This window comes from Haliotis rufescens, unplaced genomic scaffold (assembly GCF_023055435.1).
Source record: "Haliotis rufescens isolate VD_foot unplaced genomic scaffold, xgHalRufe1.0.p SCAF_22, whole genome shotgun sequence".
NCBI classification, from domain to species: Eukaryota; Metazoa; Mollusca; class Gastropoda; order Lepetellida; family Haliotidae; genus Haliotis; species Haliotis rufescens.
In genome coordinates, this window is record NW_025963913.1 from 11,792,953 (window position 1) to 11,818,299 (window position 25,347).

Below are 25,347 nucleotides of genomic sequence, written 5' to 3' on the forward strand. Positions count from 1 at the left end.
TTAGTAGTCTTAACGATGAACTTTTACAATCGTCCGTCAATGATTATTACGATGCCTTAAAAGATGATACCCCAATAGGTCGTGACTATTCAAAGTTTGAGATAGATAGTAAAGGAATATTGCGACTGCGTGGCGCTCCGGATATTGATCTTATGCATTCTCGTATTCGTAAGCCCCTAGCCTTGTCTACGATAGCTGCTAAACACGGCATCGGCACTGTTCGTGATGAATTAGGTTTTGTGGACTACTACCGACGACCAAAACTTTCCGCGAAGACTACTAAGGCTCTTCAGACTATGAGGAAAGAACTCGTTAATACAGATGATTTGGAAGCAGCCTCGATGGTGGCCTCGGACGGACTCGGAGAAATCTTAGATAACTATTACGATAATTCCACGTTACAGGTACCATCCTCGGAGTTTAGTATTAGGGAATTACGAGGTCTTGACAAGGCAATGCGAACAATGCGGGGAAAACTCATTAATAATATAGCCAAGATATCCGAAATCAACAAGCATATAGCTTACGAGAAAACAAAACTTAAACAGCCGATCGATGAGTTAAATAGACGCCGCGTAGAGGAAAGATTGCGTAACTTAGAAGACGAAAGATCGGCCCGCCTCGAAGCAGCTTCCACTAATAGAGAGGCACTTCGTTCGCAAATCAGTCGAATTCGAGAAACTATCGATCAAGTCCTCAACGATGATACTGGCCGATAAGATTAAAACACTGTTCAGAGAACAGGGGATAACCATTGCCAGTATTTTTACCGCATTGGGATTTATTATATCGACTTTGACTCTCGCGTTAACAGGTGGCACAGGTGGTAGTACAGGTGGTGGCGGATCACCCCCTAGTGATAAAAATGGTATAAAAGAGTGGATAAAAAAGCATTTAAAAGCATTAGGTTCAGCACTGGGAAAGCTCGCTGAGAAAGCCGCGGCCGCACTTCCCGGTATAATAGGGAGTGTTGTTTCCTGGCTATTGCATTTATTAGCTAAGACCACCACTTGGCTTAGTCAAAACTTGTGGGGGCTGATCGTAGCAATTGCAGGGCTGTTGTACGTATCCGCTAAGAACTATTTAACCAAATCAGTTCGCTAACCAAATCATGAGTAAACCAGCCGCGACTCCACCCACTACAAGCGCTGCTTTTTCATCGATATGTTGTTGATTTTTAGCCTCAATATGTGGTGGCACTTGTGCGTGTGCATTAGTAGATGGTTGTGAAACATGTGGTGTCTGCGGCTTGACTATTCCCTTTTCACCCGTAATTGTTTGTGTTATTAATTCGACATTCATATCTGAATTTATACCTGGTTTTTGTTTATCGGTAGCGATAACAATTTTATTATTATAGCCTATCACTTGACCGATCTTAAGTTCCATATTACTCGGAGACATGTAAAGTCCCGGCGCATAAACATAGTCCACTTTGGATTGAGCGTACTGTAATACATCTTGAAAACGCTTCATAGACGATGGTATTTCAACTGGTGAATTAATGGCGTCCTCCACGTTTGCAACAAACTGTTTTTGCGCATCGAACTCAGTCCCAGTATCGATGATTCCCGTTCGTGTTTGTGATTGTGCACCGAGAATTGCCCATACATAAGTTCTTATCGATTCATTAAATCTTACAAATCCTGGGTTAGTAAAATTATTTTCCGTTTTATTATTAAGAAATTCATTCCAAGCGTCATCGTTCAGTTGTACAAATTTTTTAACAATATAAATAGACCCACTCTTAAAACTCATAATATCCCCTCTCCAATCGTTACTATAAAGTTCCCAGCCTTTATACCATAACTGGTTTTATTCCAATGATCATATATTCTTGCGTAAAGTTTGCTGGTACTATACAACTTACCAAAATTAACTGGAAGTTTATTAAGTGTTTTATATACATAATCGCTTTCTTCTTTGACGGATATATTTTCCTCTGTGTAAGGAACACCTAGACCATGGTTTACTCCTTTAATACGCCAATCTTTACTCGTAGAAACATTAAATTCCTGACAAATATGCTCATACGCGGACCTATCATAATTATTATTTGTGGAATTCCACGCTCGATCCTGCGGTAATGGAGCACTAATTTCTTTAAGTGTACGTCTAATCTGATAGTACACGTGAAATAATAAAACAGACTTATTAAGCATATTTCCTGGGGCATTAACAGATACACCACATCCCGTTGTGGCACACCATACGGCAAAGTTTAACTGATTCTGCCAAAATTGCATCGGATTGTGAAACCAATCGTGCACCATTTTATCGCTAGTTGCCGTGACCCTGTAATTTTTAAAGATATCGGGTAATTTAACGAAAAAATCATCACCATAGGAATTTACCATAATCGATAGATTAGTAATGTGTCTCGATTTCATATTTAAGTTATGATATAGTATCATTGTATATTTAATATGTATGTCACACTCCTGGGAATAACAAATGGTCAGTCTATTGAACTGCTTCATACTATCGATAACTCGGATGGCCAGCTCGAAGTAGCTCTATGCGATGTAACGTATTACCCACGGTGGACCAATATAAGTGATATGAGTGATTATAATAGGATAATGCTAATACATCGAAATAATATTATCAAATACATTACTATACCTGATGGGTATTACAGCGTATGCTCACTCAATGATGAAATTTTTAAGCCTAATGGAATGAGTCTCACACAAAATGAGTCGAATGGGATAGTGAAAATAGCCACTGGAGAAAAAAGTGTAGATATTCCCATCGACTTATATGTTAAATTTGGAATTACACTCTACGACTCTATAGAACCCAACATGACAAGACAGGGAACTATATTACCCGATTTAGTTCCCTATAAAGAGTTGTGCATCCATCTTGATCAAATAAGCACGACAAATAATATTCAACTAGAAAGTCCTTCAACTCTTCTCAGATGTGTTCCAGTGAAAAATGAAAAATACAACAGCGGTAGAACGGAATCTTTCTCGTCATTACAATATAAAAAATTGAAGCGTGGTATTATTTCAGACCTTAAAATTTCTGTATTAGATGTAAAACACCAACCTGTACATATAGGATACTTAAGTGTAACACTCCATATTAAAAATAATGGTTGATGCATCAGGCCCTGGAACGCTCAGACAATGTAATACAATTGCGCTTTCCGATCTCGGAGACACAGAAGGATTCGGTAAACCCGGTACCAATGGTAAGTTATACGCTTTACACTTACACGATAATGTATACAAGCGGAAAGAAGTCACATTCACGGGTAATCTAGAAGATTTAAGCGATGTCGACGTTAGTAGACTCATTAAAAACTCTTCGTACAATATTATTCTCAACGGTGAGAATAAATGGACTATGGTCGAAGCAAACATCGAGTGGCTACTGAATATCGTCATTACCCCACCTTATGCGATGATGGGTAAGGGCCATAATTTAACTAAGATAATAAATAGTGGCATCGTACTCGCGGCTTATATCCCATCAAAACGAAAAAGTGTGTTAGTTACCCCCCTACCAGAAAACCCAGGTCATATGTTATATAGTCGTCCGGCCTTAAAAAATGTTACTTTAAATTTGGTTACTGAATTCGAAGATATTAAACAGAACTTGAGTGCAATACCTAATATTTCTACTCTTATTATTGAAGTCTTGTTCGGAGATGTACCGGAAGATGCCTTCGAAATATTACCAGGTCTATCGATTAAATGACTCAAGAAACACCAACGTCAACGTTGCAGTATTATTCATATCGGAGCATCGCCCTTTGCAACCCTCGAGGGGGTCCAAATTATTAAAAGTGGTAGTATTTCTCTTACTAAGATATTCTTGCCGTATAATATACATTTGATAAGATTGATGTATAGTCTCAAAACATTTAAGCAAGACCAATTAAAGACTATTATATGATTGTAATATACACTATGAGTTTATATCCAGCGCTCGATGAAGCAATTGAAAAGATGGAAACTGTTGATGGATTTCGATTACATCAAATAAGCGACATAAAACATTGAATAGAGAAGGATAGGGAGTTGAGACTTGGATTGTATAAAAAGTATCGCAGAGCCGTGAATGCTCTGGACAGAGTTGACACCGCGCTTGTAGCAGCTGGCATGGGACTCGGTGTAGCGGGTGTCGGTTTATTATCAACTATAATCGCCGCGCCTATCGTGCTCGGCATGGAAATAGCCGCTGGAGTCTCGGGACTGGCAGGAATAGTGATAAAATTAATTTCTCGTAGGTTACAAAAGAAAGCATTAAAACACGATAGTATTCGGATACTCGCCGAAGCAAAGTTGAACAGCATTGAGGATCATATTTCGACAGCAATGGTTGATTGTAAGATATCCGAGGATGAGTTTCGTTTAGTGCTGTCAGAACTCACCAAATACAATGAAATGAAGCAGGAGATTTGATCAAAATCTCGTAAGACCAGTGGTATTAGCGAAGACGAGAAAAAAAAGTTCATAGATCAGGGGAGGCAACAAGCGCGTCAATTATTCCGTGCCAAAACCAAAGAACTGGTTGGAGATTAAAAATAGATTGCTTACTATCGTTTGATCACATTTAGACAAATGCTTACATAAATATATATAATAATGGAGAAAGCTATTAAATTGAGAGAATTACCACAAGGTTTTTATTATATCAGTGATGTCAAACCAACCAAATACGGTTATCAATTGTTTCTTATCAATTTACAAAAAGAGTGTAGTTATATAGTCTGGTCTCCTAGTAAAATGAACGAAGAACTTAAGAAAAATGTTGAATATCGCTTTATCGATAAAAATAATGAAGAATATTTTTATTACCATTTAGGCTCATCTAAAGCAATGATTGGCCCCAAGTATTGGTGAGCTAGACCCAATTTAACTTAATCTTATGACTATCGTTGAATCGCATAATTATTTACGCATAAAAAATGCCATCTGTAGTAGCAGTATAGGTATATGAATCTGGCTCCAATGGAAGTGGTCCAGAACCATCATTACCTATACTACTACAAGATTAATTTGCGTACTTCAGTATGGATTTGTTGACATTGTATTTCCGGTTTTACGTGCTCACGGTAATGTCTTTGCGTTGGGGGTAAAAAACATCAAAACTCATTATGGTGTGTATAATGCGCACCCCTTTCTACACAGCTGTGTTTTTTGGAAAAAAAGTGTGCACTATACTCAAGTAAATACAGTATATCACAGTATCTCTCGAAGGATAGTTTGGGGGGTATCTAATTTTTTGACTGATACAACTTCCTGAAGAAATTGTCTTTTTTGTGGAGATTCTTGGTAACAATTGATCCTCATCAACCTGTGCTTGTGAGAGATGACTTTAGTGATAAGTAGTCAGCCTCGGTGACTTGGTTGTTTGCATGTCATCGTACCTGGATGGCATGGATTTGTGCTCACAATATCAATCGCTGGTATTCCTGGCCCAGTCATACTTAATGTCAAAGCTGGAAGAATGCATTTAGATCACAGTAGTTCAGTGAAACTTGCTTTGTGTCCTCCTTATAGGTCTGGGCTGCATGTGACCCAAGGCTAAAGCCCTGTTTATACGGCGACATTTGCACACGTGTGTATTTTTTGCATATGTGAGCAAATTTGACCGTATGGACGCATTTACTCATGTGCAGATTTTACTCATTTGATTAAATTTACACCTAGCTGGGACTAGGTGCAAATTTGCTACAACCTGTGAGCATATGCAGTTTAGATGTGTATTTTTGCTACTGTGAGCAAATTTGGTCATGTTGAGTTATTGGTTATTAATCCTCATTGGTCAAAATGATACCAGTTGATGTCTAGACTTCAAACAGACCATACAGGCAAAAATGGCTAGCAGAAAAAGAACAAATGAGGGCCAAAAATGTGGGTCTGTATGGAGCGACGATGAAACGAGATGTCTCTTAGGAATATGGGAAGAGAATTGTATTGAAGAACAACTTGAAAACCCCAAAACAAATAATGGGTCTATTTATAAAATGGTTGCAAGCGAAATGGCTGAGAAAGGTTTCGAGGAAAAATCCAGATCAGTGTAAAGTACGCATTCATACTCTATAAAGATTGTACAGAGAATGTAAAACAAGCATGAAAAAGAGTGGTAAGGGTAGGAAAACCTGCAAATTATTCGAAGAACTGAACGTCATTCTCGGAAACAGACCAGCATCATCGCCGCTGAAAGTGATTGATACTGTAAAGAAGAAAGCTGGACTCGAAGAAGCTGGTGAAAGTGATTATGATGATAATGATTATGGGGACATTCCAGTCTGTCAACGATGATCTCAGTAACATTACACCGCTTTAGAGAGAAGATGATCACAGAAAGGAGAAGGAGTCGTCAGACACGAAAGACAAAAATGATGAAGGATTGGTAGAAAAAAGGAAGAAAGAAGAATCAGCAGACAAAGTGAAGAGCGAAAAGAAGAGGATGCGAAAGACAAGGTGGGAAGTGCACTTAGGTCAGTCAGGGATGGATTTGGTGCACCCAATGAGAAAGCAGAGGACAAAGTCGTGGATATTGAAAGATGAAAACTTGATTTGGAGAAACAAAAACTCGACTTGGAAAAGGCGAAAATAGAATCAGAGGAAAGACAGAAGAGGAAGGAACGTGAACATCAACTCAACATGATGAGGTTGATTATGGGAGCAATAGGCCAACGACAGGCAGGGCAACCACATTCAATGCCATCATTCCCTGTGAGCATGATTCCTATGCATTCTGGTGAAGGTCAAGTTTACAGAGGTCAAGGTCCTTCCTCACTCTCGTATTCAAGTCATGGTCAGTCATCTGCAGGAAGAAGGCACATTTTTCAATCTGTGAAGAACTGTATTCCTGTGAAGAATTAAGGACACAACATGCTTTTACATACAGAACAGTAAAAGAACCTGCAAGTTATGAGGAAACAAACTTTATTTTAATTTGTGAAAACGTTTGATATTTGTTGATTTACACTTCACGTTTGAGTGAGTGAGTGAGTTGGGTTTAATGCCGCTTTTAACAGTATTCCAGTTATATCGTGGCGTGTCAGCTTAATGTGGGAGGAAAGCCCGAAGTGATGCAGGTCTCAGACGTTTACCACTTCGGTGAAACCCACGAGCACGGGTATGGTGCTGACAAACCTAGAAACATAATCGGGGTGAACCGGGATTCGAACCCACAATCATAGGTTTCTGGCGTGCCCAAGGGACGCAACTCTACACAGCAAATTGCGGCGCCTTAGACGACTGTGCCGCCTGTGCTTCACGTTCGAAGTCAAGAGTAATAATTCACTCAAGCAAACAATTTTGAAACTTTAAGTTTATTACGGTTTCTTTTCTTGCATAAGGCTGTGTTAGCAATGTTTACCAAAATTTTCTTTTTCTCTCTCCCTATTTGTTGGATGTAACTTTGAAATGTTTTAGGCAATAAACAAATTAAAGAAAGAATCTGTTTTGTTGAATAAAATATTATTTCCTTCAATTAGGTAGCTAAAATGGCTGCCAGGTTTAATGTTTCACACACAACCAATTACTTAAAGTTCGTTGTTCAGGAAAGCCTGTGCAATATCATCCCTAAGGGTCTTTGCACAACGGACAGGTTCGTCACCTTTATCCTGTATGCCCACTTGTTCATCATCTGCGTCATCATCTGTCTTCATTCCACTCATCCCTGTAGGTTTCATTGACACTCTCACATATGTTATGCAAGACAATGCAACAGCCAATCACTGTGCAAGCAAACTCCACATCGATGTCCAATCGCTTTTGTGAGCATCTCCAGCATCCCTTCAAACGACCAAAGGCATTCTCTATCGTCATCCTTGCCCTGCTGAGGCGATAGTTAAATGTGGCCTGAGCAGGAGTTAGATTGGCTCTATTGGAGAAAGGCTTTAAAAGCCAAGTCTTTAATGGGTAGGCCGCATCACCAAGCAGTACCACTGGCATATTGGAATCACCAACCTTCTTGTTCCATGTGGGGAAGAAGAATGCCATTTTCATCTTGAATGTAAATATCGGAATTGGCAAACACGCGGGCATTGTGGACCCGACCTGGCCACCCAATATTAACGTCTGTAAACATGTATCGATGGTCACAAACTCCCTGTAGGATCAGTGAATAAAAATCCTGTTCAAGTAATCGCCATATCACTGTTTGGGGGCGGTGATGGGAATGTGACTACCAACAATGGACCCTGCACAGTTAGGAAAATCCCATCTTTCTCATATCCTTTTATCACATCCTTCAGGGCTTAACATACTCATCCAACAGTACTTTAAAAATTGCCTCACACACCTGATGGACACAAACACACACAGTAGCCTTCCCAACACCAAAGAGATTACCAACTGTCCTGTACTCTGACGATGATGCAAGCCAGTAAATGGCAACTGCTACCTTCTTTTGGACACCCAATGGTTCTTCAACGGTGTCTTGGGAAGGAGATAGTTCATCTTCAAGTCTTCTGCAAATGAAATCCAATGTTTCCTTCCTCATTCTGAAGTTTTCTAGCCAGTCTGTCTCTTCAAAGTGCTGCAGAACAACATTGTCATACCACTCCTTCGACGGGGGTTTTCCTCTTATTTCTCTAACATTTGAACAACCCAGAGCTAGAGCTACACTCAGGAAATAGGGAAATTTTCTGTGCTTACAGAACCATTCCAGTCTGATCTTTCCCATAGCTATGACAGAATGGATGGTTTTGACAAGTTACTCCATATTTACTTATGGCACTTATACTTCGTATGAATGCACAGCAAATATACTTTTGCTCACATGTGTAAATTTGCATATGTTTGCAAATTTGCATATATGCAATTTTTCGCCGTATAAACAGAGAGAGTATAAGGTCACAGTGAAGGTCGTTCTCAGAGTATGTTGAACATTTTCACTGTAATAACTTTTCCTGCAGATAATTTTGAGTGTTTAGTTGTCATATTATTTGATTATTTGTGAATTTAAGGATTGACTGTGTATTTTTTTCAGTTCATTGAGGTATAAATAAATAAAATGATGTGCAAATGGTATGAATTCTTTGTAACGGATTCTAACAAAGGTTTGCACATCATTTTTTTTATTCATACCTCAATGAACAGGAAAAAATACACAGTCAATCCTTATAATTAAATTTGAAAATGAAGACATGTGTTATCTACAATAGTTTAATGAAAAACAATATAAATACATGTGTATATATATATATATATATATATGAAAATATATATATATATATATAAAAGCACAGTAAAGTTCTAACTCTCAGGCACACAATATAGTAATAATTAAATAAGTGGAGTAAGATTGAACACAGTTTTAATAGGCTAGCGCTTAGAAGGAATTTCAGTGTATAATATCTTCCTGAGGGTGGGGAGTTGAAGTAGCAGGAATCTAAGGGTAAAATATCTTCCTCAGGTTTGGAAGTTGAAGTTGAAGAAATATCAGACTAAAATATCTTCCTGAGGATTGGGAGTTGAAGCAGAAGGTATTTCAGGGTAAAATATCTTCCTGAGGATTGGGAGTTGAAGCAGAAGGAATATCAGACTAAAATATCTTCCTGAGGATTGGGAGTTGAAGTAGAAGGAATTTCAGTGTAAAATATCTTCCTGAGGGTGGGGAGTTGAAGAAGAAGGTATTTCAGGGTAAAATATCTTCCTGAGGATGGGGAGTTGAAGTAGAAGGAATTCACTGCAAAATATCTTCCTGAGGATTGGGAGTTGAAGTAGAAGGAATTTCAGTGTAAAATATCTTCCTGAGGATTGGGAGTTGAAGCAGAAGGTATTTCAGGGTAAAATATCTTCCTGAGGGTAGGGAGTTGAAGCAGAAGGGATTTCAGTGTAAAATATCATCCTGAGAGTGGGGAGTTGAAGTAGAAGGAATTTCAGTGTAAAATATCTTCCTGAGGGTGGGGAGTTGAAGAAGAAGGTATTTCAGGGTAAAATATCTTCCTGAGGATTGGGAGTTGAAGCAGAAGGAATATCAGACTAAAATATCTTCCTGAGGATTGGGAGTTGAAGTAGAAGGAATTTCAGTGTAAAATATCTTCCTGAGGGTGGGGAGTTGAAGCAGAAGGTATTTCAGGGTAAAATATCTTCCTGAGGATGGGGAGTTGAAGTAGAAGGAATTCACTGCAAAATATCTTCCTGAGGATTGGGAGTTGAAGTAGAAGGAATTTCAGTGTAAAATATCTTTCTGAGGGTGGGGAGTTGAAGCAGAAGGTATTTCAGGGTAAAATATCTTCCTGAGGGTGGGGCGTTCAAGTAGAAGGAATTTTAGTGTAAATTATCTTGCTGAGGGTGGGGAGTTGAAGTAGAAGGGATTTCAGGGTAAAATATCTTCCTGAGGGTGGGGCGTTCAAGTAGAAGGGATTTCAGGGTAAATATCTTCCTAAGGGTGGGGAGTTGAAGTAGAAGGAGTTTCAGTGTAAAATATCTTCCTGAGGATGGGGCGTTCAAGTAGAAGGAATTTTAGTGTAAAATATCTTGCTGAGGGTGGGGAGTTTAAGTAGAAGGGATTTCAGGGTAAAATATCTTCCTGAGGATGGGGAGTTGAAGAAGAAGGAAATACAGTGTAAAATATAGTCCTGGGGGGTGGGGAGTTAAAGTAGCAGGAACACAGGGTAAAATATCTTCCTCAGGTTTGAAAGTTGGAAGTTGAAGAAATATCAGACTAAAATATCTTCCTGAGGATTGGGAGTTGAAGCAGAAGGAATATCAGACTAAAATATCTTCCTGAGGATTGGGAGTTGAAGTAGAAGGAATTTCAGTGTAAAATATCTTCCTGAGGGTGGGGAGTTGAAGCAGAAGGTATTTCAGTGTAAAATATCTTCCTGAGGATGGGGAGTTGAAGTAGAAGGAATTCACTGCAAAATATCTTCCTGAGGATTGGGAGTTGAAGTAGAAGGAATTTCAGTGTAAAATATCTTTCTGAGGGTGGGGAGTTGAAGCAGAAGGTATTTCAGGGTAAAATATCTTCCTGAGGGTGGGGCGTTCAAGTAGAAGGAATTTTAGTGTAAATTATCTTGCTGAGGGTGGGGAGTTGAAGAAGAAGGAAATACAGTGTAAAATATAGTCCTGGGGGGTGGGGAGTTGAAGTAGAAGGAATTTCAGTGTAATATATAGTCCTGAGGGTGGGGAGTTGAAGTAGCAGGAATTTCAGTGTAAAATATCTTCCTGAGGGTGGGGAGTTGAAGTAGAAGGAATTTCAGTGTAAAATATAGTCCTGAGGGTGGGGAGTTGAAGTAGAAGGAATTTCAGGGCAAAATATCTTCCTGAGGGTGGGGAGTTGAAGTAGAAGGAGTTTCAGTGTAAGATATCTTCCTGAGTGTGGGGCGTTCAAGTAGAAGGAATTTTAGTGTAAAATATCTTGCTGAGGGTGGGGAGTTGAAGTAGAAGGGATTTCAGGGTAAAATATCTTCCTGAGGGTGGGGAGTTGAAGTAGAAGGAATTTCAGGGTGAAATATCTTCCTGTGGCTGGGGAGTTGAAGAAGAAGGAATTTCAGTGTAAAATATTGTCCTGAGGTTTGGGAGTTGAAGTAGAAGGAATTTCAGTGTAAAATATCTTCCTGAGGGTGGGGAGTTGAAGTAGAAGGAATTTCAGTGTAAAATATCTTCCTGAGGGTGGGGAGTTGAAGTAGAAGGAATTTCAGTGTAAAATATCTTCCTGAGGGTGGGGAGTTGAAGAAGAAGGAATTTCAGTGTAAAATATCTTCCTGAGGGTGGGGAGTTGAAGTAGAAGGAATTTCAGGGTGAAATATCTTCCTGTGGGTGGGGAGTTGAAGAAGAAGGAATTTCAGTGTAAAATATCTTCCTGAGGGTGGGGAGTTGAAGTAGAAGGAATTTCAGGGTGAAATATCTTCCTGTGGCTGGGGAGTTGAAGAAGAAGGAATTTCAGTGTAAAATATTGTCCTGAGGTTTGGGAGTTGAAGTAGAAGGAATTTCAGTGTAAAATATCTTCCTGAGGGTGGGGAGTTGAAGTAGAAGGAATTTCAGTGTAAAATATAGTCCTGAGGTAGGGGAGTTGAAGTAGAAGGAATTTCAGTGTAAAATATCTTCCTGAGGGTGGGAATGTGAAGTTGAAGGAATTTCAGTGAAAAATATCTTCAAGAGGGTGTAGAGTTGTTGGATTTTCAGTGTGAAATATCTTTCTGGGGGTGGGGAGTTGAAGTAGAAGGAATTTCAGTGTAAAATATAGTCCTGAGGGTGGGGAGTTGAAGTAGAAGGAATGTCAGTGTAAAATATCTTCCTGAGGGTGGGAATGTGAAGTTGAAGGAATTTCAGTGAAAAATATCTTCAAGAGGGTGTAGAGTTGTAGGATTTTCAGTGTGAAATATCTTCCTGGGGGTGGGGAGTTGAAGTAGAACGAATTTCAGGGCAAATTCCTTCCTGAGGGTGGGAAGTTGAAGTAGATGGAATTTCAGTGTAAAATATCTTCCCGAGGGTTGGGAGTTGAAGTAGAAGGAATATCAGTGTAAAATATCTTCCTGAGGGTGGGGAGTTAAAGTAGAAGGGATTTCAGGGTAAAATATCTTGCTGAGGGTGGGGAGTTGAAGTAGAAGGAATTTCAGTGTAAAATATCTTCCTGAGGGTGGGGAGTTGAAGTAGAAGGAATTTCAGTGTAATATATAGTCCTGAGGGTGGGGTGTTGAAGTAGAAGGGATTTCAGGGTAAAATATCTTGCTGAGGGTGGGGAGTTGAAGTAGATGGAGTTTCAGTGTAAAATATCTTCCTGAGGGTGGGGAGTTGAAGTAGAAGGAATTTCAGTGTAAAATATAGTCCTGAGGATTGGGAGTTGAAGTAGAAGGAATTTCAGGGCAAAATATCTCCCTGAGTGTGGGGAGTTCAAGTAGAAGGAATTTTAGTGTAAAATATAGTCCTGAGGGTGGGGAGTTGAAGTAGAAGGAATTTCAGTGTAAAATATCTTGCTGAGGGTGGGGAGTTGAAGTAGAAGGTATTTCAGGGCAAAATATCTTCCTGTGGGTGGGGAGTTGAAGTAGAAGGGATTTCAGGGTAAAATATCTTGCTGAGGGTGGGGAGTTGAAGTAGAAGGAATTTCAGGGTAAAATATCTTCCTGAGGGTGGGGAGTTGAAGTAGAAGGGATTTCAGGGTAAAATATCTTCCTGAGGGCGGGGAGTTGAAGTAGAAGGGATTTCAGTGTAATATATCTTCCTGAGGGTGGGGAGTTGAAGTAGAAGGGATTTCAGGGCAAAATATCTTCCTGTGGGTGGGGAGTTGAAGTAGAAGGTATTTCAGGGTAAAATATCTTCCTGAGGGTGGGGAGTTGAAGTAGAAGGGATTTCAGTGTAAAATATCTTCCTGTGGGTGGGGAGTTGAAGTAGAAGGGATTTCAGGGTAAAATATCTTCCTGAGGGCGGGGAGTTGAAGTAGAAGGGATTTCAGTGTAATATATCTTCCTGAGGGTGGGGAGTTGAAGTAGAAGGAATTTCAGGGTAAAATATCTTCCTGATGGTTTGGGAGTTGAAGTAGAAGGGATTTCAGGGTAAAATATCTTCCTGAGGGTGGGGAGTTGAAGTAGATGGATTGTCAGTGTAAAATATCTTCCTGAGGGTGGGGAGTTGAAGTAGAAGGATTTTCAGTGTAAAATATCTTCCTGAGGGTGGGGAGTTGAAGTAGAAGGAATTTCAGTGTAAAATATCTTCCTGAGGGTGGGGAGTTGAAGTAGAAGGAATTTCAGTGTAAAATATAGTCCTGAGCGTGGGGCGTTGAAGTAGAAGGAATATTAGTGTAGCATATCTTCCTGATGGTTTGGGAGTTGAAGTAGAAGGGATTTCAGTGAATATCATTGAAATTCACGTTCCCTGGATTGGTAGCTCTGTTATGTCCTGAACTAAACCCATGTTGGTGTGAATTGTTTGAGAGTGAGCACCCAAGTTTCCAACTAGAAATAGGCATGTGGAGTTAAATTGAAGGCCAAGGTCATTTAACAACAAGTGCATATTCAGGTATCTCGATCCAGTACACTTTCTGGTTTATACCCTCAGTGATGTCACTAAACCTGAAAACTGATTGCTTAGTTATGAATGCCTGTAAAATTCATTTTACTGGGCCAGAAGTGATGTCTTTAAATGTGAAGTGTATGGGAGGTTGTAGTAGGCATGCAGTTCCCAAACCAAAGGAAGTGGTATTACAATAGAAATGTGTAGTGGTATTTTATGATTGCTGGGGCCTTCTAGAAATGGCTGAAAAGAGACTACTCTGATTTGCATGTTTCTTCTTGTTTACTATTTGCCCCTAAAAGTGTCTTCATACCTTTTGTCTTTGGTCCTGAGTCTTGGAAAATATTAGGGATCTCACGATACAATTATCCCCTGATATGATATGTATCACTATACGTTGTTCATGATACATATCACGATCCTTTTTTTGTATGAATATATGTATTTCAAAAGGCACAAATGCTATTAAAAAGGCATGATATTTCCTGAATGTCTGGTCTCATATTTGAAAATAAAAATGTCTCATTTCAGTCAAAACTTTATTTCAACACCAGTTAGAAAAAGACTAGAACAGAATTTAAGTCTTAAAACCCTGTGCTTTGTACATAACAATAATATGATATATTGTTTATCAAAATGTATGTAAAAACCCATTTTGCAAACAAGTTTATTCCATTCTGTTTTAAATGTGTGAAACGATACTGGAATAAAATATGAATTGATACAGGATTGATATATGAATAGATACAGGTAAGTGTGTATCACATATTGTTTCATCTGAAGATATTATGTATGCATTGATATATTGGTGAATCGTGATGCCCCAAGAGAATATCCCATGCAGTCAGTTAAGTTGACCAGTCCTCTGCAGTCCCAGGTGCTCGTGTTAACTTGGGAACACCTTGTGGTGAGCACATTCACTTGTTACCTACCTACATCCCCTTGGTTACGGTGTGTTGGGCTCATTCTTCAGGTGACTCACTCTCCTACTCACTTTGCAGGTCTCCTTGGCAAGACAACAGAAGAAGTGATGTTATATGAGGTCATGCTGCAGAGGAATGACCGGCTGCCATCAGAGCAACTTCTCATAGATTGGAATCAAATGAAACAAGGCAGCATTGGTCAGCTTATTGCTCACTTAACAGAAATGGAGCGATATGATGTTCGCAAGATAATAACTGACCACCTGGAGATTGACATGGAGGATTGACATGGAGCACTTATCCACTTCAGGACCTCCAGCCACGGGTGTACGAGCAGGGCATCCCATCCCAACTTTGACTCAAGGTTACATGTAGGACAGCTATGCCCTATGCACAGTTTTCTTGATGTCGGGCTCTGTGGTCATTGCTTCATTTATTGTCTGTGGTTGAGAGAGGTGTTGGAGATGTGCCTGTCAGGGTCACCTTGTTCTGTGTGATGAGCATTGAAACCTGGTGGACTCTAATGTCAGCTGTTGGACCACTGAGCCTTCATCCTTTGTGTCATTGGTTGAGCTGCAGATAGCCAGTTAGTAGGGATATATGACTTCCTATTCACAGATATTCAGTCCATACTAGGGTCAGGTCTATTGGAATCCTGTGTGTTAGGACAATCATGTTTGCAGCATTTGTAAATATTTGTTTGAAAGATTGACAGTCCTATGCTTTCTGCCATTGCAGATCAAAACAAGGTCAACTTTGAGAATCCATGAGAATATGCAAAAATATCAGAACATTATCATGTGATAAGATATGGTGTTCGCAGAGCATGTGTCCCGAGAAAGTCACCACCCTTGCAATTATAGTCCTCTCTTAGTTTTACATCAACATGCAATTGGTACTTCGAAAGTCTTGGCTGGAAAATGTCTGACTTTATGTGATGTGTCGGAAGATTGTAAGCAGTGTTGACTGTTGGTGTTTTTATCCTCTAAGATGTATTTTGGATACATATTAATTTTGATATATGCTTCTTTTATTTAAACTTATCCTGCATTACTCCCTAATGCATTTACTGCTTGTTTTAACAGAAAGCAGAAGCTGTGTGAGGTCCAGCTGAAGACAAAGTTGTTCCAACTAGTTGTGTGGTTAATCCCATCACACAGTGCCAACGTGACCAACGTATCATCACATTACTGCTGTCACTCAGACTGAACAGTCCTGTTTGAGTTTCAAGCTACAATCCATTGACATCCTTTGTGTTATTCAAAACAGTTTGTTTTTTGTGATTTATGTCCTTCATAGGGTGTATGACTTCATGTCTTCCCTACTATTTTTGTGATTGCATTAATATTTAGCTCTTGATGGTGGCTTTTTGTCACAGTAATTTTATCAGGCATATTGTTGTTCCAATTAGCCATTTTTAATACACTTTGTGGTCAAATCTTTTTGTGTTCTGCATTTTGTTTTTCTTTGTGTTGCTTGGTACTTCTTATACATTGATGTATGTACCTATGCTTCCCTATGGTTATTAAAGTGTTGTATTCACAATCCTTTGCATAATCTTATCCTTTACCTCTGTGTTCTAGGATTTCGAACATTACATTCACACACAATCATGGTGGGAACGTATTGTGATTTCACCTTCGCTTCATTGCAGATTTATGCACCGTTGTACTCAGTACCACGATGACAAGTCTGGCTTGGATCCCCACCTTTTGTGTCTGGACTGCACCAATATATGTTTGACAGCAACAAAAAATATAGCTTTTGCATCTCCCTCTCTCCCACAGCCTCCTCCAAGTACCTAAGGGTCTCCCGGAAGCACCGTTCTCAGCCAGCTTGTAAACAAGCTATAAAGACGATGTATGACTCTCAGAGACTGCTACATCTGCAACAGCCATCTTGAAAAGAAAAACTTCGGGCTGAAGCCCCTACCTACGTGGGCGTGGATAAACAAGACACAATTTGGTCCAAGGCTATCTCCATTCCGCTTGCCCAATGCTGATGGATCTGGTCTCAGCATCGGATAAAAATTTGCGATAATATCTTTGTCGTCGGCGTTCAAGATTCCTCGGTTGACAAAGGACAATTTCCCTATTCATGCTCTGGAGGTGGCGGACATCGCACACACCCGGGATGACCTCGCAGACAGAAGTTAACCGTAACATGATCTAAGGAAAATAAGATAAGAGTTTTGATCCCCTCAGGGCCAGCAACCCTCAAAAGATCAGAGCAGTTGCTGAACACGAGATTGACTTTCATACAATACAGAGGTCTGATGCTTTCCTCATGCCAAAACTCATGTACCAAAACTTGAAGATCATCACAAATTCATGACCGATTTAACATTTAACAGAATCATCATGTGCTACCAGGTACCCACCTCTCAGAATCATCGTTCACAGGACAGGACCAGACCTCACAAATATCATCAAATATCAACTTGCTCCTACACCGGCCACGTTACACTTTCTACACAGAACACGGAAACACCACTTGTCTGTCTTCCACACAGGTCACAGGGAAGTTTCCGTATGTGAAGCTTGAACCTTGTCTCCGACTAAATGCACAGGGTGATTTAAATGTCACGTGTCAAGGACTCTCAGACCGTAAACATATCTGACCGGAATTAGGTCAACTTACAGATTGGTTTGCGTGCTTACATGTGTACTTAATGCTGCAACTCCTCTATCAAACGCATGTCGCTGTACATCAATGTGACCGAGTCATTAACTTCTGTACACCTCCAATACCTACGTGCGGAGTAACGAGGCACCTCCCTTCATCGTCACCTCGATATAAGAACATGAGTGCTTGTACGGCATCGAGGGAAAGAAATGATTACCTTACTTTGCATGGTACAATCTTTCAGACCAAAGAATTATTCAGCCTTTACAGTCTCATAAACAGCCTAATCTAAATCTGCTATTTGCTCTTCAACTACAGCTTACATTTAGTGATCAGTGATGTGCTCATGGGATTGTGTACGTCAGCCCAGGATTTGATGAGCAGAGCTCGCCTACACTTGGGTTCGATCCAACAGTTTCTGGCACCTTACATGAGAACTCAGGACCCTTGCCTATCCATTGCTCTACATCCGCACCCCAGGAGTCATCTGAGCTGGTGACATCTAAGGAGGTGTCCCTTAACAGAACAATCCGCGACGTCCCTCCTGTTCATAGATGCCTCTATGGAGGGTTGGGGTCCGCATCTGGAGGACCAGACGATCTCAAGGCTGTGGTCCCTGCGCACAGCACACTTGGCACATCATCAACCTCTGGTTGCAACCCAGAAGGTAATCAAACCTTGTCACCATTAAAATGCTCCTCCTATCCAGAGCCAGCCTCGCCCAACTCACGCAATGTTCACATGACTAACAGGGGAGTTATTCTGTAAACTAGCAGTTTGGCTTGGTAAATCAGTTTCTGGACTTTAGTGCATGCTTATTTCTCTTGCTGCTTTTTACTTGGATGTCCTCATATTCTCGTGCTGTCCGTGACCTGTGAAGATCCGGGGTAGAATAGGTCTTCAGCAACCCATACTTGTATTGTAGGCAGTTTGGCAGGGTATAGGTTTTAACAGGGAGTATATATATGTCTTATATATTCCCTGAGTTAAATAAGTTAAATATATAGATAGATATTCACAGCGCTGGCAAATACAAATTATAACAGCAGCTGGGCTATTATTACTATGGCCAACAGCACGGAGTCATGTGCAGGTCAGTGGCTCCTAATTCGCGCAAGAGAATGACCGGTTGGCCACTGAAGCTTGACATTGTGGATGAGGTGCGGGATACTGCAGGCTGACGAGAGAGGTATCGTATTCGATACGTGGCAGCTGATCAGTGATTTCACGGGTTAAAATTAGAATACTTTCTGTTACTCGGGACTTGACCCTCGGACATCGGCTAGGCAGGTTGGCACTCTGACGCCTCTGATATGCTGCCTGGCCATGTCTGTCCCATTACCACAATCGTGATTATACAGATGTTACATGGATGGACTCCTGTGTTTGAAGGACAGATATTCCAAACGTAACAGCCCGGGATACTTGCCGTAAAAGGCGACTATGCTTGTCGTAAAAGGCAACTAACGGGATCGGGTGGTCAGGCTCGCTGACTTGGTTGATGCATGCCATCGTATCCCAATTGTGTAGGTCGATGCTCATGATGTCAGTCACTGGATTGTCTGGTCCAGACACGATTATTTACAGACCGCCGTCATATAGGTATATATAGAATATTGCTGAGTGCGGCGTTAAACAACCAAACCAATCGTACCATCCGTGGACAAGATAGGTCAAAGTAGTTACAAATCTGCGCAAGTGATGCGCTAAACGACTGCCATGAAATACTGGAGAGTTTTATGTCTTTGAGGACCGCAGTTTAGGGTATTCCACCGGCGTACTATCTGATCATGATACATTAAGGAGTAATGCAGGATAAGTTAAAAAATCTAGTAAATTCTAGATATTTTTTATATTTGTTTACTTATCCTGCATTACTATGTCTAAGTTGCCCACCCATCGCAGAGCTGCCTCCCCACGATGTCTTCAGGTGTTACGATCTAGCAGTAATGTGATGATCAGTGACATCATCAGTTCCATGGTTAAGTGGGCGTTAGCCACATAACTAATTGGAACAACTTCTTTTTCAGCTGGACCTCACACAGCTTCTTTCTTTCAAAACAAGCAGTAAATGCATTAAGGAGTAATGCAGGATAAGTTTACAATCATAAAAAATATCTAGATTTTACTAGAATTCTATGTTTCATTAATTTTTCAGGTAAAATTTGGTATTTAGGTATTAATGATGTGTCATGTAGAGGTACAGGTGTGTTTTTGTACTAAAAATACCTGAAAATAATCAGTTTTCTTTATGTTTGTCCTAAATTGTCTCTAGGTTTGTCAGCTCTATACTCATGCTCATGGCTTCACCAAAGTGGTAAAAATCTGATACCTGCATCACTTTGGGCTTTCCTCCCACATGCCACATGAAGCAGACACGCCGTGATGTAACTGAATATTGTTCAAAGCAACGTTACATCCAATTCACACACTATATTTTTGTGGGGTGTACTCTGGAAATAACTAATGACATATTCAAGAGTATTGTACAGCGACCTCTTGGTCGCTGCCACCTTCACATGCTTCCTCGACTGACCTCCCAGTACCTTCTGGCGACATTATACTTAACAGTGGGATAGGAGTTGCTGTTGTAAAGGACAAGCTGATAGATTACACATAGGCATACAAAAGGGATAAGAAGAGTTTTGACTCAAGTGTGACCACATTCAATACTTATATGCATGATTCTCAGATGGGGTGTAGAGGAAGAATATTGGTTTTCAATTCATGCGAAAAAAATTCAGTTTTCAGTCCGTTAACACAAACTGTAAACATCATTATCAATGTCTGTAATATTTCAAGAATGTTTCTATGTCACTCATTTAAAAGATGTGTGATTCAGAAGGTATCAACAATATACAATGTATGGCAACTAACTATTTGTAACACCACTTATGTTTGAACTAGACATGTTGTTACACAATCAGAGATTTTGTCACTCTATATTTATTTTTAGAAATGTATCATCTGCACATGACGAAGGTTACTGAGCGTTCCTTTTTTGAAATGCCTTGAAAATTGAAAATACAGTAAACTATGGTTATAACGAACTCAAAGGGACCTCTTATTTTAGTTTGTTATAACCGTAGTTTGTTATAAGCATATATACAGCATATAAACAGCAAATGGCCGGAACCAACAATAAGTTTGTTATATCCATCAGTTTGAGATCAGCATGTTCGCTATAAACATAGTTTAATGTGACTGATGCATTGGAAGAAATTTGTCAGTCAGGATGCGTGTGAAGGGAAATATTGAAGATAATGGTAATGCTAAGGGTGAAACGATACACCGATATTCCGATGCATCGCGATACTTGACCCACGATACGATATTTATCGATACGCCACGATATGGAACGCAAATCTCAAGTACAGCGTTTCCTGGCTATTGTGCCTTTCAATAAACCGCTAACTTGGTTATAGCACGCGGTAACGCATGGCTCCCAAAAACGTACTTACATTTTTAATAAGCTCAGGTTTTACACAGACAGATGTTTTTCCCCATCTCAAAAAACATTATCAGCTGATCCCCGCAAGCACATAACAATGAAAATACAAGTCAGCAAGTCCGAACTGAAGTGCGCAATTCAATACCATTATTATACTATCTTGTTATTAAAACGTGTTCATTATATATCTGGACTTGTGTTTGTAATATATTTTATTGATTTTACTCAAAATTTCATTTAATATTGTTTTCATGAAGTTAGGTGAAATCGTGTGTGAAGAGATACAGCAACCACGGTCAGATTACCGCTTTTGACGCATTGAAACGAACTTTAGTTGCTAGAGAATGGATACATATATGAAAAAAGGCCCTACTTTGACTCGTCAAAAGTCATATTTGTGGCAATTTGGCTAATATATGTCAACATAACGTTTTCGCAATCGAAATACATGTAGCACGGGAAGTCCCTAGGGTGACTGGTCAAATTGTTCCATACGTAAAAATATCCTGCAACAGCAATCAGCAGTACCAAAATGCTACACTTGTGGTTCTTATAATTTTAAATATATATATAGAAAAAGGTGCAACTAAGCTAACACGATATTGGAATATATTATTCCTGATAAAACAAAAAATTCAGATACAATTTCTTCGACCATTGCATCAAAATTCTTTGACGTTGTATCACTGGTGGATCACATTAATTATTTTCTGGTGTTTGAACTTTGAATTGTTTTTAAGGAAAGTTAGAGAAAGTTCCACTTTGAAGATGAACAACTTCAGTAGTCTTGTTATTATAAAATAATTTTGACTGTTCCAAAATCATGAAAGGTTCAATCTTGACATGCTTTAAGTCTTGTTTTTTTTATCATTGCGTATTGAGATACGTATCGTATCGTGACCAGGATATCGAGATGTGTATCGTATCGTGACCTTCCTGTATCGTTGCAGCCCTAGGTAATGCTGACATATAGTAATGATACTGATCCTGAACATTTGAACAAAACTGCACGTTTGGTTCTTAATTCAATTCAGCACAGTTATATTGACATGAAAACACAGTATGTTTATCTCCTACATATCACTGACATGTTGGGACCACGTAACCTGTTGCCGTTATACAGTCACTCTATCAATGTCATTAATGTACGTTGTTTTGCTAAGTTGTGATCATTATCATGACTATTTTGTAGATATGTTTGCAATAAGTTGCTCAATGTTTCATGTGTTCTTACTTGTATGTGTTTAGTTGCTTGAATACAAGCATGTAGGTAAGCTTTTGGAAAATGCCTGAATGTGTTGTTTTTCTTAGGAGGTCTTGATTTGATTTTATTTAGTGACAAAGCAAGGCCACATATTTTCATATTTTCAATCAAAATGATGTCTCATGATTAGCATTATGTGGATATGTTCTGATAAATATTGATCAGCCTTAATATTTGATTCATCTGGTATCTATTACTCCAATCTGAAAAAAATAGATACTTTGGAAAAGTATTGGTGAAAAGTGAAAAGCCTGAAAGACTCCAGCATCCAATGCCCTAAACAGTGTTGTCCAACTAATCAGTTTGCAGGACACACACTCCAGTTCACAAAACAAAATCACAAAACACAAAACAAAGTTTGAAGGTTTGAGGGAATATATTTAAACAAAGCCCAACTCAGTTTAATTCTGTCATGTAACTCAGTAAGCAAACTGGCTCCAACAAGACCAGTTGCAAATATTGAAGTTTCTGAGGATGCTTGGTAAGAGGAGAAACATGACTGTGCAGTAGTGAAGCTTATTATGCCTTTGTTGATTATGTTAATAATGATAATACCACATAACATGTTATTACTCAGATTTAACTAGATTTTATCTAGTTGTCAGCTGGATTGTTTCCATGCTTGTTTAGACCTGTTTATGTAGGTAACTCTTTGATTTTTACTTTGAAGTTATTGTTTTGACCAAGGAAGAATGTTTGTGTAGTATGCTTGCCCAGCTTCAGCAGGGCATACATTGCCTATCTACTGTCAACACACAATTCTTATTCAGTCTCAAGATTTGACATCTGAAACAAACAGATTTTTAAACATGACATTTATGTGGCATTGTGAAAGGAATTGATAATTGAAAAGAATAGCACATATATTACTGACAAAAAATAAGGGAAATGATGAAATGATAGTGACGGTGGATGTGGTGTGTCCACCATGTTGGGCGATACATGCATGGCACCTTGACAGCGTACTGTTGATTAACTTGTGTATGGTTGCCCTCGGTTTTGCCCACCATACCCCTGAGAAACTAGTCCAGGCCGGGCCACATTGGCAGGTGCTTGCAGTTCAAAATGTCTGCTGAGGAATGGAATGACCGCAAGCAAAATTTCGTCAACATATTGCTGGCCACTGAAATAAATGTCTATTCACAATAACCAAATCAGTTTGCCTGTCATATGTTATACCACCCTGGACCATGACACTACCGCCCCCATTCCGATCATTGTGAAGAGTTGTTGTCCTGGTATACTACTCGCCAACACGTTTTCTGCCATCTCTGAATCGGAAGCAAAACCTTGGTCTGTCTGTAAACAGTGTAACGCCATTGGCACACCCCACAATCTTTGCGGCCTATGGTAAGCTGTTAGGGTCACTCCCTTCACAGGACGCCTTGCCTTCAGGCAGGCTGCATAGAGCAGCTTTTTAATGGTAGATGTTGAAATTTGCATTCCTGTTATTGTACGGAATTCTCTTTTGATAACAGAAGCAGATATATATCTATTGTGAAGTTCAATTGCTGTAATAAGACCATCTTGTCTAGGTGTCATTGTTTTAGGCCTGCCACGCCCAGATCTCATTGCAACCAAACCCGTTTGATGGTACTTGTCCTACAGTCAAGGAGTTTCTTGTTTTGACAAACATTCAGTTCCCCTCCATCTCCCCTGTGGTACTGACACTTTGCCATTTTGTTTGTTCATTGAATCTCAGAGACATTTTTAAGCATGTGCTTTGCTCAATTGCATTAGTGATTGTGAGTTTCCCTATAGGCGCACACACTTTGGCTTCTGTGTGCATGTGCACCATGTGCTGTTATGCATGTTGTGAAATTTGGTGTGATGTTGCGTTCAAATGAAGTACTGTAAATTTACACTCAACAATTGCTACCTTCCAATCATTAATTCCCTTATTTTTGTGTCAGTAGTATATATTGCTTCAAAATTAAAGACAAATTGCACAGATATAATTCCTGGAGACTTTGTTCTAGATTTCTTCTTTGTTTCAGACTACTCATGTATATTAAGAGGATGTCTGTGTGTGCACACACACACACACACACACACACACACACACACACACACAGAGGCTACCCTATTTGTATGTCTCATTTTGAAAATGTTCTTGGATAATATGTCAATGCAGATGCACAAGAATGCTCTTAACAGAGATCAGGTGATTGTCATTTATGAAGAAAGAACTTTGTTTTGGCTGCTCGGTTTATGTTCCTCCAAAGATCTTGATTGAAGATTTAAAAGAAGACTGCTATCATATAGTAGGTTGAAATGTGCATATTAATTACAAATTAAGTTTATATGAGCCCCAGAGCCTTCCAGAAGGATTAGGTAGTAACTGGAATATGGTTATTAGAGATAATGTATATTAGAGATATTTGTCACTTGTTAGATGTTAATCTGAAGTGTTTGATGAACACCCCTTCACAATGGCATAAACCTCTTACAGAGAAGATTATTGGTAGCTATATGACATTCTGTGTGTAACTACTTACAAGTTATCCAACTTCAACTGATCACCGAGGACTAGTTGCTTAAGATGATTCCAATCTCATTAAAATCAAATCTTAGTTTTCTTTACAGCTAAACAAAGATCTGATGACATCCCATTATTGGTCACATCAGGAAAGACCTTTCGCGAATTTTGACCAACCAGGGAAATGACTGACATTGGCCAATCAGAAGGCAGCTATCTCGAGCTTTACGACACTAGTTTCAAACTGGCGAAACATATTTTGACGTATTCTCGATTAAAAACATTTAAACTGATAAGAAGAACATTCTGGAATGTCTTATAGATGGCCTAGATTGTTTGGATATAATCATAAAACCTGTAACTGTTGTTCGGAATACCCCGTGTTAAATATTTCGTGCATGCATGATTAGAAAACAAATTCTGACTGTCACTTTCATGATCTGCTAAGGGACGTTCTGATTGGTTGGATGAAAGGTCATTCTGACGTGACCCTTAATGGGATGTCCTCAGATCTTTCTTTAGCATAGCGAGAACTAAGCTAAGATTGAAGATGATTCTTTGTTGAAGGGCATGGTTATAACTGGTGTTATCTGATTGTTGATTTTGAACTATTAATAAACTAATTTTGTACTATTATGTAATATGTTGTTTTGTGTGGGAATATTTCTGTT

General features: G+C 39.4%; 1 protein-coding gene across 3 annotated transcripts in view; it reads left to right on the forward strand.

Annotated features, from left to right (window-relative positions):
• The window catches only part of LOC124146407, a 95,834-nt gene extending 76,141 nt beyond the window's left edge, over positions 1-19,693 (forward strand). For all 3 annotated transcript variants that reach the window (XM_046516675.2, XM_046516674.2, XM_048401508.1), the window contains one exon: positions 14,936-19,693. In XM_046516675.2, coding sequence (XP_046372631.1) covers positions 14,936-15,144 — 209 coding nt within the window. In that variant the 3' untranslated portion in view covers positions 15,145-19,693. The remainder of the gene's footprint in view (positions 1-14,935) is intronic.
• The last annotated feature ends 5,654 nt before the right edge of the window (positions 19,694-25,347 follow it).